General features: G+C 54.9%; 1 protein-coding gene across 9 annotated transcripts in view; it reads right to left on the minus strand.

Annotated features, from left to right (window-relative positions):
- GRIP2 (glutamate receptor interacting protein 2) overlaps positions 1-14921 on the minus strand; it is a 98766-nt gene that overhangs the window by 25591 nt on the left and 58254 nt on the right. For 6 of the 9 annotated variants that reach the window (XR_011526836.1, XR_011526837.1, XM_070574641.1 and 3 more), the window contains exons 2-9: positions 6425-6505; positions 6023-6158; positions 5030-5175; positions 4256-4342; positions 3647-3722; positions 2410-2555; positions 1427-1574; positions 1145-1314 (exon numbers count right to left, since the gene is read on the minus strand). Coding sequence is in view for 6 of the 9 variants with exons in the window: in XM_070574641.1 (XP_070430742.1) it covers positions 1145-1314; positions 1427-1574; positions 2410-2555; positions 3647-3722; positions 4256-4342; positions 5030-5175; positions 6023-6158; positions 6425-6505 (990 nt within the window). In the remaining 3 variants the exon portion in view is untranslated. Of the gene's footprint in view, positions 1-1144; positions 1315-1426; positions 1575-2409; positions 2556-3646; positions 3723-4255; positions 4343-5029; positions 5176-6022; positions 6159-6424; positions 6506-7739; positions 7936-14921 lie in introns of all 9 variants that reach the window. The other 3 variants (XR_011526835.1, XM_070574636.1, XM_070574639.1) reach the window with 1 other exon arrangement.

The following is a 14921-nucleotide window of genomic DNA, read 5'->3' on the forward strand; positions in this document are numbered from 1 at the left end:
CCACGCCACGCCTCGCCTGGAATGCCCCAGGCCCTGTCCCGCTTCTTCTGCTGTGGAGCTTCCAGGGCCCCGCCTGGCTACCCGTCAAGAGAGGACCCGCTAGCCGTGGCACACTGACTCTGCCTCCCGGAGCGGCACCCTCACCCTCACCCAGGAGCTTGGCTGTCTCCGGGGCATGAGCGAGGCCCTCTGTGCCTCTGTGTCATTATCTGTGTAATGGGACTAGGATAGCGGCCACCTCCCAGGGCAGCGGGGAGGGTCAGGATGGGCTCACACGTGTGGTGGGCTTAGAGCCTGCCCAGTGCCCAGCGGAGGCCCACTTAACGAGGGCCAGGAGGACAGGCCAGGAGGACTGTCCCAGCTGTGTGCCCCCTGGAGGCGACACATTTCTCTGAGCCTCGGCCACCTCTGAAAGTGGGATAGCAGCAACACGGACCTGAGAGATGGTGGGAGGATGAACCCAGGCGACCCACGGGAAGCCCAGGCCACCCTGGCCCTTGGCAGGGGCTCCGTAAATAGGTGGGAATGAATGACACAATGACAGGACTTCAAGCCCAAGGCCTCCTGGATGGGCCCCTGGCTGTGGCCTTGTCAGAGTGGACCCTCCCACAGCCCCACCCCCACATCTGATCAGGGGATATCTTTCTCCGGGTGGGGCTTGTGGAGGACAGGTGAGCACACTCCAGCCTTGCCCACACGCTGTGTCCTGACTGAGGCTGGAACCCACAGCCCTGGGCCGGGCTCTGTCCTTGACCTCCTGCAACCTCCCCCAAGCCTGAGCAGTCGAGTCCTCGCTCCTGTTTACAGATGAGGCAACTGAGGCTGAGAGAGGCAGGGCGCCTGGCCAGCAGGGGGCAGTGCCGGGACTTGAAGCCAAAGCCCAGGGTTGGACTGCTGGAGGCGCTTCCTGACCCGGAGCGGCCTCGCTCTGACCACACTTCACCCTGCCCCAGCCCCCAGCTCGGCCCTCTGGTCCCCTAGCCCACCTGCTCCCTCTGCTCTCAGAACTCCAGCACTCAGCTCCCCGTTCCAGGCAGGGGACCCCAGCTCCTCGCAGGTGGTCCTCAGGCCCTCCTACCGCCTGGCTGCCTCCCCTGCACCTGCTGAGGGCCCTGAGCTGAACCCAGGTCTGAGCTGAGCCCACCTGCCTCCGAGGGCTTCAGGGGCCTCCGACTGCGGGGAACAGGCAGGATCTCCAGCTGCACCTTCTCTGACACGCTGGCCAGGAGCTTGGTGGCCTCAAGCAGCGAGCAGTGTTCCGTGCTGGTGCCGTCGATGGACAGGATGTGGTCTCCAGCATGCAGGGCCCCACTCCTGGCCGGCGGGAGGGGTGAAGGTGGAGGCTGGTCTGGCTGGACAGAGCGCTGGGCGGCCTCTCCCACCGCATGCCCACCCCTGCCACGGCAGCACCCGGCGTGTGCCCCACCTGTCCACCACGCTGGCCGGCTTGATGCGGTCGATGGTGATGACCGGCTTGTTCCGGTGGGAGCCGGTGGTGAGTGAGATGCCCAGGGCGGATCCCGGCGTCTTGGTTATTTCCACCATCAAGGGCCCAGAAGCGCTGGCCACCGTATCTGGCACAGGGAAGGAAGGAGGAGCTTGAAATGCAAATCCTGAGCCCTTTCCAGCAGGGTCCTTTCTGCCATCTGCCAGGGAGGGACTACCGCACCACTGGGCAGCCCAGAACACGGTGCTGTGTGCAGGACAAGGCCTCGTCCAAGGGCACACGGCCGCTCAGCCGCAGAGGAGGGCAGGGGTTCAGGTCTGAGGGGCTCCGACCCCGGGCTCCGCTGGCTGACACTAATCTCACATTTATTGACAGCCTGTTGTATGCTGGCACTGAACCGCAGGGTACCACTGCGGGCCTTCCCCATCTCAGCAGACAGCGCCCGTCGACCCACCCAGCGGCTGGAAAGCTCCTCCTGCTCTGGCCCCGCCACTGTGTCCAGCCCCGAGAACCAGGCCAGTTCCACTTCCGCCGCATTTCCTGAAGCCGCCCCTTCCACCCTTGCCCGCAGCAACCAGCCTGGCCCAGCCTCCGGCACGTTTCTCTCACTTGGGTGGCTGCCAGTTAGAGGGCGCGCGGCTGCTCCCAGCTCTCTCCCTGATGGTGTTCACGGCACGTCATCTGACACACTCTGTATCTGACTTATTCTATCTACTGTCCATCTCCCTCCACCAGAACGGCAGCTCCCTGAGAACAGAGACCCCATCTGTACTGTTCTCAGCTGGACCCCCCAGTGCATCAAACAATGCGCAGCACATAGTGTTTATTACCCACAGCGGCGCAGAGAGGCTCAGCGACTGACCCAAGGGCACACAGCCTTCACAGTGCTGAGGATCCGTGCCCACTCTTCCCTGCCCTGGGCCTCTTCCTGCCCCAACCCCAGCCTTCAGGCCCCACCTCACCTGGGATGGCCACGTCATACTCCACCTGGAAGAGCGCCTCGTGGCTGCACTGCTGCAGGGTGGCCAAGGCGGCGGCATGGCTGGCCCCGTGCAGCGGGATCCCATCGACGCCGAGCAGCCTGTCACCCACCTTCAAGGAGCCCTCCCTGCAGGGAAGGGCCCGGTCAGCAGCCTGGCCCTGCCAGAGGTGCTGGGACAGCTGGGGGCTCGGAGGACAGGGGAGGGGCCACGAGGGGCGAAGGAGAAAGGGACAGAGCCCGTGAGTGGGTGACAGAACTAGTGACTCTGTGAGACAAAGGAAGCGGAGGGGACGGACGAGTCGGTCGGCTCAACAGCTCCCGCCCACCTGGTGCCCAGTGAAGTCCCAGTCCCGGCTCAAACCCAGAAGGTCTGAGCTGGGGATGCCCTCCGAGGTCCCACCCGCCTGCCCCAGGGACAGAGGAGACTGAAGACCACAGCGTGCGGGGCGGGGCGGCCATCGCGAGGTCCCTCTGCTCCCACCCTGGCTCCTCAGCAGGCATTCTGGCCTGGTGACAAAGGCGCCTGGGAATGGACTTGGTGGGCCGGGGGGGCTCCCCTCGGTTTGGGTCGAGGCCCCACCCTGGAACGCCTGCCCAGCAGGTGGCCGGCGCTATCCTGGGAGGCTCTCTGAATAGCTGGCACAGGCCCTGTCCCAAGGACGCATTTAGATTTCTGCATGGCCCTTCCAGGCTTCTCTTAAAATGGCCAGGAATCTCCCGCGGGGGCAGGGGCAGGGGCTGCGCACTGGACACGCTCCTCCCCACAGTCCCTCCTCGAGCCTCTGGGCTGGGCCCAGGCAGGGCCAGGCTGGCAGCACAGCCAAGACTGGGAGGCTGAGCCACAGGGGGCCACAGCAGCGCCATCCCCGGGCCCCAAAGGCTCCCACAGCAACATTTAGGGACTGCCATCTGGGACCCATCGCACAGAGAGGAAAACCAAGGCCAGGAGAGGAACATGGACCCGACACGGAGGCTCCCTCCCTCCCTGCTCCTGAGACGTAGGAGGCTGGGGAAGAAGGAGCTTAGGGTCTCTCTCATTTGGGGTTTAGTCTTGGCTCCACCAATAATTCCCTGCGCCACTCTGGGCAAGGGCTGTCCCCTCACCCACCCAGTTTGCCCATCTGGGGAGTGGGCACAATGGGCCCGCTCTGCCTTCTTCACAGGGCCCTGGGAGGCGAGTGCAGGCAAGGTTGTGAGCTTTCCTCCAGCAGGCTCACCTGTCGGCAGGGCCGCCGGGCCGCACATAGGTCAGGACGAGCGGGCGGGACTTGTGCCCGTCTTCGTGGGCACCACCTGGACGGAGTTCAGCGAGAAGCAGGAACCATCTGGCACTCACGCCCTGACGCCCAGGCTCCCTGAGTTAACTCTGTTTGAGGACCTCGTCCTTGCTGTTCCCCGGCCCTCGCTCACATAGGGCACCGACTGTAAACTCCCCAGAGCTGGGACTAAATGCAGGGGACGTGACCAAAGGCCTCTCTGCTAAGGGCTCGCTTCTCTTCCGTGGCTCATCCTAGTTCCCTTTCTGCCCTGGTGGGCAGGCCCCAACTTCATTCTCAGCCTCGGTGGGGACTCCCGCCATCATCTTCTGGTCCACTCTTCCCGCTCACGCCCAGCCATGCACACTTCATGGCATGGCACATCTTTCCACCAAACACTTGACTTACGGCCCTAGGCTCTCTAGGGTCAGAAGCACGATCCTATCCATCATCTATTGATTGGTCTATGTCATGCATCTATAGCTATATTCATCAAAGCAAAGCAGCACACGCGGAAACAGCGGTAGCTTCCTTTCGCCCCCCGACCCCGAGGGCGACTCTTGCACTGACCTCTGAGGACAAAGCCAAAGCTGTTGCCCTCCTTGTAGAGGGAGACGTCCACTGTCTTTGAAACGATGCCTGGGTTGTTCTCAGGGGCTGGGGAGAAATGGAGGACGCCCTTGAGTCCCTCAGTCCCATCCCCAAGCTGGCAGACGTCCCCGAAGCTCATTCCAGGAGAGCTGGGTGACCAATCGCGGAGATCACAGGGAGGGTAAACTGTCCCCCTTTCACAGGTAGGACAAGTGAGGCTCAGAGGAACCCTCTTCCCTAATACCCACTTGGTCCACACTCAGAAAGGGGAGAGGGCCTGTTCACGCTCACACAGAGAGAACGCAGGCTTCAGTCCACAGCTGGTGGGCTCCAGCTAGGGTTGAATTCCAGTTATTCAAATTCTAAGACTTTAGACCAGCTCTGAAAATTCAGAGCTAAGCTAGACCCCAGGCCACTGTACTCAGTGCAGGGTAGTAGGGTGGGCAGAGTGGTGGGGCAGGGAAGAATTTATTCGGCCCACATTCCCAAAATTTCCTGTCTACAGGAAAACCATCTGGAAACTAAATAAGCAAAATGGCAATGGGTTATAAACAGGACCCTGCCACCTCCTGGTGACAGCGTATTGCCGTTGTAGGCAAAGCCCCTAGGTACAGCAAGGATGTTTGTGGCCAGTCTCCAGGTCCCACCCACCCCAGCTGGCATGATCCCCACCACCCTGGCGCTGGTGGGGACGCAGCTGTGTCCACCTATGACCAAGGCAGTGGAGAAAGTTCCCCGTCCAAGGGCACCCACCAGGCGGGGGCAGCTCATACTCCACCTCCAGCACCACGCGCTCGCCCACATTCTTGAGCAGGGTGATGATCTCATCATGGCGGAGCCTGGTCAGATGGATTCCATTCACTGACCGAATGTAGTCACCCACGTTCAGCAGGTCACTCCTGGGAGCAGGGAGGCCAGAGCACGGTAACAGGGGCCAGCATTCACACCCACCCTCCCGCTGGATCCTCATGGTCTCTGAATCTCCGTTTTACAGATGGGGAAGCTGAGGCTGAGAGGGGTCAGACACTGACCAGGGTCACAAGACGAGCGAGTAGAACGGGGATTCTAACCCAGATCTGCCTGACACTCAGGCCCAGCATCTCCCCCCAGGCCAGTCCACCTGCTTCTCCTCCTGCTGGGGGCTCGCCCTCACCGTGTTATAGTGCTGACCACCCGAGATGAGCCAGAGAGGGGCCAGGTCACCCTCTCTTTTGCTGTTCCCTGACACTCTTCCTGACTTTTCACTGCTCACTTCCGTCCTGTTCGAGTGGACACTTACCAGTGCCTGCCCTGAGTGAGGCCCAGAGAGGCGGTGATGGACCGGCTACCTCCCAGGTTTCATGGACCTCACAGCCACGGAACCGCCGGGGTAAACGAGAGGGAAATCCAGGGCAAGTGGTGCCTAGGGCTGTGTGGGCAGCGGGCTGCCTCACCGGGGCTCAGAGGGCCTCCCAGAGGCAGTGTGAGGGATGGACAGGAGTCTGCCAGAGGGAATGGGGCTTCTGGGAGAGGGAACCGCATATGCAAAGGCCCGGAGGGCCTGGCAAGTGGGGGGCGCTGTGGCCACGCCAGCCCCTGGTGTGAAGGGAAGGAGAAGCAGCTGGGCCTAGGATTATAACCTCCCCCCCGGGGGCCTGCCCTCTGCAGACACCAAGCTCTCAGAGGCCCCTGGAAACAACTGCCTACGCCCAGTACATTTTCCACAGGCCCAGACCCCCTCCTGCCCCCACCAAGCCCACTTCTCACCTGGCTGCGAGCCCCCCAGGTCTCAGGTTGGAGACCCTGGGCTTCCCATCCTTGTCGGTGCCCCCTGAGATGGTCAGGCCCAGCGTGCTGCCTTCTTTCTTGATCAGCTCCACCACGGTGACCCCTCGGAACTCCTCTGCCGACAGAGGCGGGGTGAGTGGCAGCATGGGGCAATCCCGGGCCCCAGAGCCAGGACAGGTGAGGCTAACACTTGGTAAGCAGGGCACCTGGCTGCATTACACTGGGTGAGACCATCTCCTTTTTACAGAGGAGGATCAGAGAGGTTTAACTGACGGTCTGAGGTCCGGAGCGAGTCAGCAGAAGAGCCAGTGCCGTCTGTCCCCCCCACCCCCGAGCTCTCTGTGCCTCCAAACAGAGAAAGAAGGACAGGGGGCTCCTTACCTGGAATGCTCTGTCTGCGGCATGCCACGGCCACGTCGGCGCCCCCTGTGTCCTTGCCTCCTTTGGAGTAAGGCCCATCGTCTGCAGGCGAGAAAGAGAACAGGGCCTCTGTCCCACCTTCATTTCCATTCAGCTGAATCCCTTCTGCTTTGGGAATCTGCAGGTTCACGGATGAGGCCGGCAGAGGGTTTCTTCCTGCCACCAGCTCCACCTGAGTGTCTGCCAGGGGATCCTGGGGCTTCCCCTCCCAAGGGAGGCTCTTGGAGGGGACATACCATTCTTTCGAGCACCCGCCACACACTGGGAGCTTTACAGACATTCTGTGGCTAACCATTTCCACAACGCCACAGGTGGTATTATTATTACAGGTAACATTATTCCACTGTACAGATAAGGAAGCTGAGGTTCAGAGAGGGACATCTCATGCTCATGGTCACACAGCTGGGTTGCTGTGTGATTTGGATCAGAACTCGGGTCTGCTGACGCCACCACCTGGGACTGTGCTTGCATACTTGCTGGGATGGGGAGCTTTCTCACACGCAGGCACCACAGCATGCATGAGATAGTGCTGACCATGAGCTGCTCAACCTTGAGTGGGCCTGATTAATGCTTCTTCATGAGGACCAAGCTTTATAGTTTATAAGCCATATTCTCTGACATTCTCGGCAGCTCAAGATAAGTCTGTCTCCTTTAGCTTTAATTCTAAAAAGTGCTCTCATTTCTTCAAGTATTGTTTCCTTCGTCTCTCTTTTGAAATGCCTAATAGGTGCACTTTGGGACTTTCCCCTTGACCCCCCATGACCCATCAAATATGACCTCTCTGACATATTTCCTATCTCTTCATCTCTCTGGGATGAATCTGCAATGAAATCTATCACTTTGTTTTTTTAACTTATTATGAAATTTTTCATCCATTTCAAACATAAGGAAAGTAGAGTAGCATAACACAGAGGCTCCCAAAGTGTGGTACCCAGACCAGCCGTACAAGCACCAGCTGGGAACCCGTCAGGAATGTAAATCCTCGGGCCGCCCCCAGGACCTAGTAAATTAGAAACTTTGGGGGGTGGGGCCCAGCAATCAGTATTCGTATGTCTGTTTTAGTATATTAACCTAATATTTTTCTCTACTTTTAAAAATCTACATACATTAAAATTAATCCTTTGTGGTGTGCATTTCTATGGGTTCTGGGAAATGTGTCCTAACCACCCCATGATGGAGTGTTAGAACATTTCCATCGGCCCCCAAATCCTCCCTTGCTCCCAGTGTAGCAGTCCCCCCTGCCCTCAGCCCCCGGCAAGCATGCATCTGTTTTCACCGTATAAAATGTTGCCTGCTCTAGATATCAGATAAGTGCAATCAGACACATGGAGGCTTTCCAGTCTAGTTTCTTTCATTTAGTGTAATCTTTTGAGACTCTTCCACATTGTCATGCGCATCAGTGGCTTGTTGCTTTTCATCGCCCAGTGGTGTTCCACGTATGGATGGACCAGTTTGTTTAGCCGTGCATTTACCTGTTGAAAGACATTTCTGTTGTTTCCAGTTTGGGGTGACCTTAAATGAGGCTATAATAAATGACTGCCACAGGTTTTCGTTTGAACATAAGTTTCATTCCACTTGGGTAATACCAGGAATGGGCTGCTGCGCCATATGGTAAGGATGAGGTTAACCTTGTAAGAAATTGCCAAACTGTTTTCAAAACGGCTGCACTGTCTTGCACGCCCACCAACAACATAAGAGTCTCCAGCGGCTTCACATTCTCCCCAGCACGTGGCAATGTCAGTTTGGATTTGTTTCTTAATTTTAGTCATTCTAATGGATGTGTACAGGTATATTTTTGTGGTATTAATTTGCATTTGCCTGATGACTAATGATGTTGAACATTTTTCCTTATTTGCTATCTATATATGTTCTTTGGTGAAGTGTCTGTCCAAAGCTTCTGGCCATTTTTATTTATTTCTTTTTAAATTTTTTTTGATTCATTTGTTTATTTATTTGCTATTAATTATTTTTTAAATTTTTTATTGCAGTCACATTGGTTTATAACATTATATAAATTTCAGGTGTACATCGTAATAGATTTCAAATTCTGTGCAGATTACATCATGTTCACCACCCAAAGACTAATTACCATCCGTCACCACACACACGTGCCTAATCACCCCTTTCGCCCTCCTCCCTCCCCCTTTCCCCTCTGGTAACCCCGTTTTTCAACTGGATTTTTTATTTTCTTGTTATGGAATTTTTTTTTTTTTTTAAGATTTTTTTTTATTTTTTCCTTTTTCTCCCCAAAGCCCCCCCGGTACATAGCCGTGTATTCTTCGTTGTGGGTCCTTCTAGTTGTGGCATGTGGGACGCTGCCTCAGCGTGGTCTGATGAGCAGTGCCATGTCCGCGCCCAGGATTCGAACCAACGAAACACTGGGCCGCCTGCAGCGGAGCGCGCGAACTCAACCACTCGGCCACGGGGCCAGCCCCTCTTGTTATGGAATTTTTATATTTTCTGGATAAAGTCTTCAGTCAGATGCAAGAATTTAGGTTTTGAAAAGCACACTAGGTGATCACACTGAGTTTTGAGAACCACTGGTCTGATGAATATTTACTCAACGCTTAGTTTTAACGAATATTAACACTTTGTCGTATTTACTCCATTTATTTTTATCTATGCTAAAATATTTGAAAACCAACCATGGACATAATGAAATTATACTTCTAAATATTTCGGTATGCATTTCTAAAAAAACAGGAACATATTTCTTACACAGCAAAAATACCATTATCACACCTTACAAAATTAAAATAATTCCTTAATTATTAATTTAATACCCACTCCATACTCCAATTTTCCCAATTCCAATGAGCTCTTAATCTCCACAAGTACATTTTTGAGTTTTGAAAGCTCTGTTTGGTCCTTCTGCTTAGCTCCCTGTTCTGCTTTCATGTTTTGTTCTCTCCATTTCTATTACTCCTTATACGACTCTAGTAATTTAAAATCGTTTCAACATTCATCTATTATTCCACTTTTCAGTTATGCCAAACTCCTGAGAGGTGTGTCTGCTGTCTGATGATTCCCTCACGGTGGACTGCTTCTTCGTGTGTTTGCTCATCGTTGGACTGTGAGCTCATCTTTGGAGGAGCTTTCTCTGTGGGAATCTTATTCAGCCTGGTTGAGGGCAGGTCCCTCCAAGGGTCCAGAGAGAATCTGCAATTCCTTCCCCTGGATGCCTGCCAAGGCATCATTACCCTGGTACCAATGTTAAGTTCTTGGCTCAAGGGTTCCAGAACCATGGGGGTAGTGTGAATTATAACCTTCAACAGAAACAGGGGATACACCTCGAATCACGTATTCTCAAAGGAGACCACCTAAGGCCTAGCCAAGACAGACAAGCTTTTATCTTCTTGGTAGATGGGTGGACATTTTCCAAGTGCCCCCTTTCACCGAGGGAATATCTTTCTAAAGGTCTTAGCTTTATGCTGGGGTGTCAGTTCCCACCAGGGAAGTACAGGACATCTCTGCTGTGCCCCTAAGCTATTAAAACTCACGCCCTTGGTTACCAGATGAGCAAACAGCCCCATCCCTGTGGCCACACCAATAAGGAAGCCTCAGCATCCAATCATATCCATTTTGCTGGTTTTCAGTTTTCATTTTTTGATTGGAAATGCAGTGAATTTATAGATAATTTGTGGATAGTTGATAACTTTACAATATTGAGCCTTCCAATTGGTGAACATAGTCTATTCCTCCACTTATTTTTGTCTTCTTTAATTTCTGCCAAGAATATTGCGTACTTTCATGGGCAAAGGTCTTGGATCTCTTTCATTAAATGTATTCCTAGATATGTGAAGTGTTTTAATGCTATTGTAAATTGGATTGTTTTTCAAATTTAATTTTCTAATTGTCTGTTGCCAGTATATAGTAGGACAGTTTCATATTCTGACCTTTCAAATCCACATTTTAATTCTAATAGTTTATCTGTAGATTCTTTTGGGTTTTCTGTCATCTGTGAATAACGACTATTTTATTTCCTACTTTCTAAATGTCATACTTTTTCATTTGCCTTATTGTACAGGCCAGATCTCCAGCACAAAGTGGACAGACACCTCATCTCCCTTCCAGCCCACCCCCTTCTTTTCCTATGAGTTCATCTGCACATCTCCAAGGACTCTGCAGCTGGAAGGTTCGGGGTACCACTCTGTGATCATGTGAGAACTCCTGCCTCCCTGCAGCATCCCCTCGTCTCGGGCACTGTGCATGTTCTGGATTCTCCTCCACGTCCTAGCAGCAAAGGGGGAGAGGACTCGCACGTCCCGCACCAACCACCCACACCATCTCTCTCTACCTCATTTGCTTCTTGCTGTGACCCTGGGAGGAGGTAAGTGCTACCATCACACCTACTTAACAGATGAGAAAACTGAGACTCAGAGTGGCAAAGTCCCTTGGCCAAGGCAGCCTCTGCAAAGAGCTGGGACCAGACTGCAGGCCCCTCTGCCCACCCGACTCCGTGCCCCAGGCTCCCTTGACCAAGTCATTTTTTTCACATTCCTTTTCCAAGGCCTTTCTCAGCACTGGAATGAGATGGGCAAGGACAACCGATCAAGCTGGTAGGCTCTCTCGTGCTGCCTCAGGGGCCACCCCTCGCAGGCACCAGGTGTCCCCGTGGGCCTCTGCTGCTTCCTCAGGCCTCTCCCGAGCCTGCACCCCGCCTGCCCCTGCAGAACAGCCTCATGCTGCGCCACCCCGCGGATCCAGCTTCGCCTAGCGCTAAGAGCGTGGGCTCAGAGCTCAGCAGGCCTCAGTGCACACCCCAGCTCGGCCACTCACCAGCTGTGGGAAGGCCGTTCCTCTCCCCAAGCGCCTGGCCAGACCTAACACATGGGACCCATCGGCCCTCCTCACTCCTTAGAGGAGGTGTGAGAAAGCAGGCTGGAGAGGAGTCGGCCACCGCAGGGGGCAGAAGCCAGCCAGGGCCCTTTCTGTGAGGGCGAGGATCAGATTGGGGTTCAGCCAGGGGTGGGGTCAGCCTGGGTCAAGACCAGGACTCCGCCTGGCCAAGGTCAGGGCTCAGCTTGAGGTCAGGGTTCAATCTACAGCAGTTTCTCAACCTTGGCCTATTGACATTCTTTGCTGGATAATTCCACGTGGAGGGCAGCTCTCTTCTGCACTGTAGAATGTTTGCCAGCATCCCTGGCCTCTAACCGCTAGATGCCAGTAGCACCCCAACCCAGTCATCACAACCCAAAATGACTCCAGACCTTGCCAAATGTCCCCTACAGGAGCAATACCGCCCCCCACAATTGACAATCACGGCTCTAGAGTCAGGGGCGAGGCTCAGCCTGGGTCAGAGGAGGGAGGGGCTTGGACCGGGTTGGGGGCGGGGCTCGGGCTGGGTCAGTATCCAGTTCAGCCTGGGGTCAGAGTTGTAGCTCAACCTGGGGCTAAGAAAGCCTAAGAACCTTCCCCCATTGAGAAACCATCCCAGCTCCCCCACCACTGTGCTTCTCCAGACCAGGGCTAGGCTCCCTTTGCTTGCCAGAAGGTGGCAAATAACCAATCAAACAGCAGTTAAGCCCAGAATCACTTCCAGGGCCCCTGAGCTGGGCCCCCAGCAGCTTTGCTCAGCCCCCCACCCCCAGGCTCCTTGTTCACATCTGCCTCTGAGATTCAGGCAACACCCCATTAAGTATAATGCCTCCCATTACGGTTCCCTAATTCGCACTTCATTTAGATTCAACAAGATGTTTCTGAGCTAATAAAGTTAAAAAGACGGGATCAAATCAGCTGTGTGACAGTGAATGTCTCTGGTACTTCATGGGGACAATTCCGGAATGAAAATCTGCCTTATCCTGTGCAAATCCGATTCTGCCACTGGAAAATCCCTCTCTCCTGGGCTGTCCTGGGGTGACCAAAGGTAAGCTTGCAGGCTCCAGGTTTACGAGTCTGGGGATGGGGGAGGGCGAAGATGACCAAAGGAAAGAACAAGAAAGCAGAGGCCCAAGCTCACCAAATTCAGAGCAGCAGGACGCCAAAGACAGGAGTGTGGAACAGCAGGGGGTCAAGGGTGGTGTTTTGAGCCCTGAGTTAAAACAAAAGATTCTGAAACCTAGACTGAGGAACGATGGGATCCCCAAATGCTGGATTTGAAAGCAAAGGATGCGGGATGCTGGCTGCTGAAGAAGACCCATTTCTGGGGTGCCTCTGTGGTCTCCTCCAAGGCTGTCTTGGGCGCTGCCTCCTCCCCTTCCTCATCCCGACATCCAGAGTTTGCTCCAGCGAACTGCACGGTGCCGAACCGGGCTGCAGGGGCACCCCTGGGACTGAGGTGTGTGGGGCTGCTCATCTCAACACTGAGTGGCTCCAATTCCCTCCCTTCTTCAGGTTTTTGCTAGCTTCGGGCTCAGGCTGTGGGCCATCTCTTTTCCCAGCTGTCAGGCGGCCTGACCATGTGCTGCAAACCAGATTCATGCAACTGTGTGCAGACAGAGGCAGTGGGCCATAAGCGGGGACCCGAGAGGCTTCTCTAGAGAAGGCACATGTGTTTTATAGTGTGGCCTCCATGACCTCTCCTGGAGGTCGAGGTCACTCTGGGTAGTTGATTGCCAGATAAGAGGCTTCTGGATATCCAAGGCCTCCTGCCACATTCAGAAAGGCAACCGCATGGAATGCTACAATGTTTGCTGATGCCTGTTCAGAGGGGACACAGTGCCCCACTTTCACGAGCATCCTCGGGTTGGGGGGCGGGAAGTGAGGCAGCATTCATACCAAGAATCAAGGCAGGGCCAGAATTACCAGTTGGCTGTGTGACTTGAGTTTCTATCCCCCATCTGTAAAATGGGAGTGTCTTCCCCCATGCCTGGCTTCAGCCAGCCCAGGCTTGAGAGTTTGAGGGAATTATTTTATTTATAGAAAACCCCACGAGGGTTCAGACCCCAATCCTGCTCCCTCAGGGAACACGCTCGCTCTCTCCAGCTCTCTCTTTTTTGTTTGGGACCTGGTAATTATACGCCTAGAGATGAAGGCTTTTCAAAAACATCTTTCCCACCAATTTTCAGCTGGAAACGTGCATGAAAAACAGAGATATTTTTATCTGCGTGTTTTCTTCTGTCTCCTCCTTCCAGCAATGGGCAATTATGAGCTTTTGCCTTCGGTCCACCCGTCCTGTAAGAACTCGCTTCAGAGGGAAATTCATTTCCGCAGCGAAGCCAGCCCATCCCGACCAAGGCGGGCGGGCGAGTCGCAGAGGAGGGAGGGGGAGATGCTGTGTCAGGCACAGGCACGTACACCTGGTCCCTGGCCCCCACGCTGCGGCCTGGCCCGGGGTGGGTGGGTGGGTTTCTTTTTTATTTTATTTCTCTTGAAAGCATTGCCAATTTGCCTTCATTGTCTCCGTCTCTCGGGGCCCCAGGGAGCTATTGAGCTTTGACAAAGGGAAAAGGAAGTCAGCCCCTGGCCAGGCTGCCTTTGCCAGGATCCTGCCCCAGCAGGAAAGGGGTGCGGGAGTGGGGTGCTGGGCGGGGCTGTAGACTCAGCCGAGACTGACACGGGGTTCTGTGGGCCTCCAGGAGGGACCATTCACCATCCGAGAGAGGGGGCCGCTGAGAAAAACGAATGCCCAGAGCCTTAACTTGGGAGGAACAGGAAATGACCGCATGACAGCGAGCCACTAACAGGGAAGAAGGCCCCACTCGCCCCTGGGTCCAGCCTTCACAGCTGTCCACGGCGGCCCACTGCTGACCCTCAGGGGAGCGGCCGCTTGCTGCTACAGCCCTCCACCAGGTGATTGGCCAGTCCTGGCGTGCTTGGCCCCACCTTGGAAGGCATTGCTGGGGCAGGGGAAAAGGATGGACGGACTCTGGGGTCAGGCCAACTTCAGATTCTGATCCTAAATCTGCTGCCCACTGGCTAAGGGATCTGGGACAGTCACTTCTCCTCTCTGAGCCTCAGGCTTCTCCTCCGTGCAGTGGGGGTGCTGGTGCCCACCTCCTGGGCTGATGGGAGGAATCAAGGAGGTTATGTGGCACAGGGGAGCCCTGAAACCTGGTAGTTTTATTCCTGTCCACTTCACTCACCGCCTTGGAAAGGTTTCCCCAGGCTAACAATGGTCACAACTCCTGCTGATGAAGGGCTGGGAGCCATGCTATGTGCTTCATAAGCATTATCTCATCTAATACTCACCACGTTCTGAGGCAGTATGATCCATATTCTCATTTTACAGATGGGGAAACTGAGGCACAGAGAGGTTCAGTGACTTCCCACGGCAAGATCTGAACCCACACTATGTTCTAAGAACTTTAAAATTATTACCACTTTATCCTCATGAAAATCTTATGTGGTGGGTGCCGTTATTATCCACACGTTGTAGATGAGGAACCTGAGGCACAGAGAGGTTAAAGGACCTGCTCAGGGTCACACAGCTCCTAAGTGGCAGAGCCGGTGGGCTCCCTCCTGCCTCCTCTTCCCACCCTGTCACAGACCTGGGGGACTCGGGGATAATGCCTGGGCC

This window comes from Equus przewalskii, chromosome 15 (assembly GCF_037783145.1).
Source record: "Equus przewalskii isolate Varuska chromosome 15, EquPr2, whole genome shotgun sequence".
NCBI lineage: Eukaryota > Metazoa > Chordata > Mammalia > Perissodactyla > Equidae > Equus > Equus przewalskii.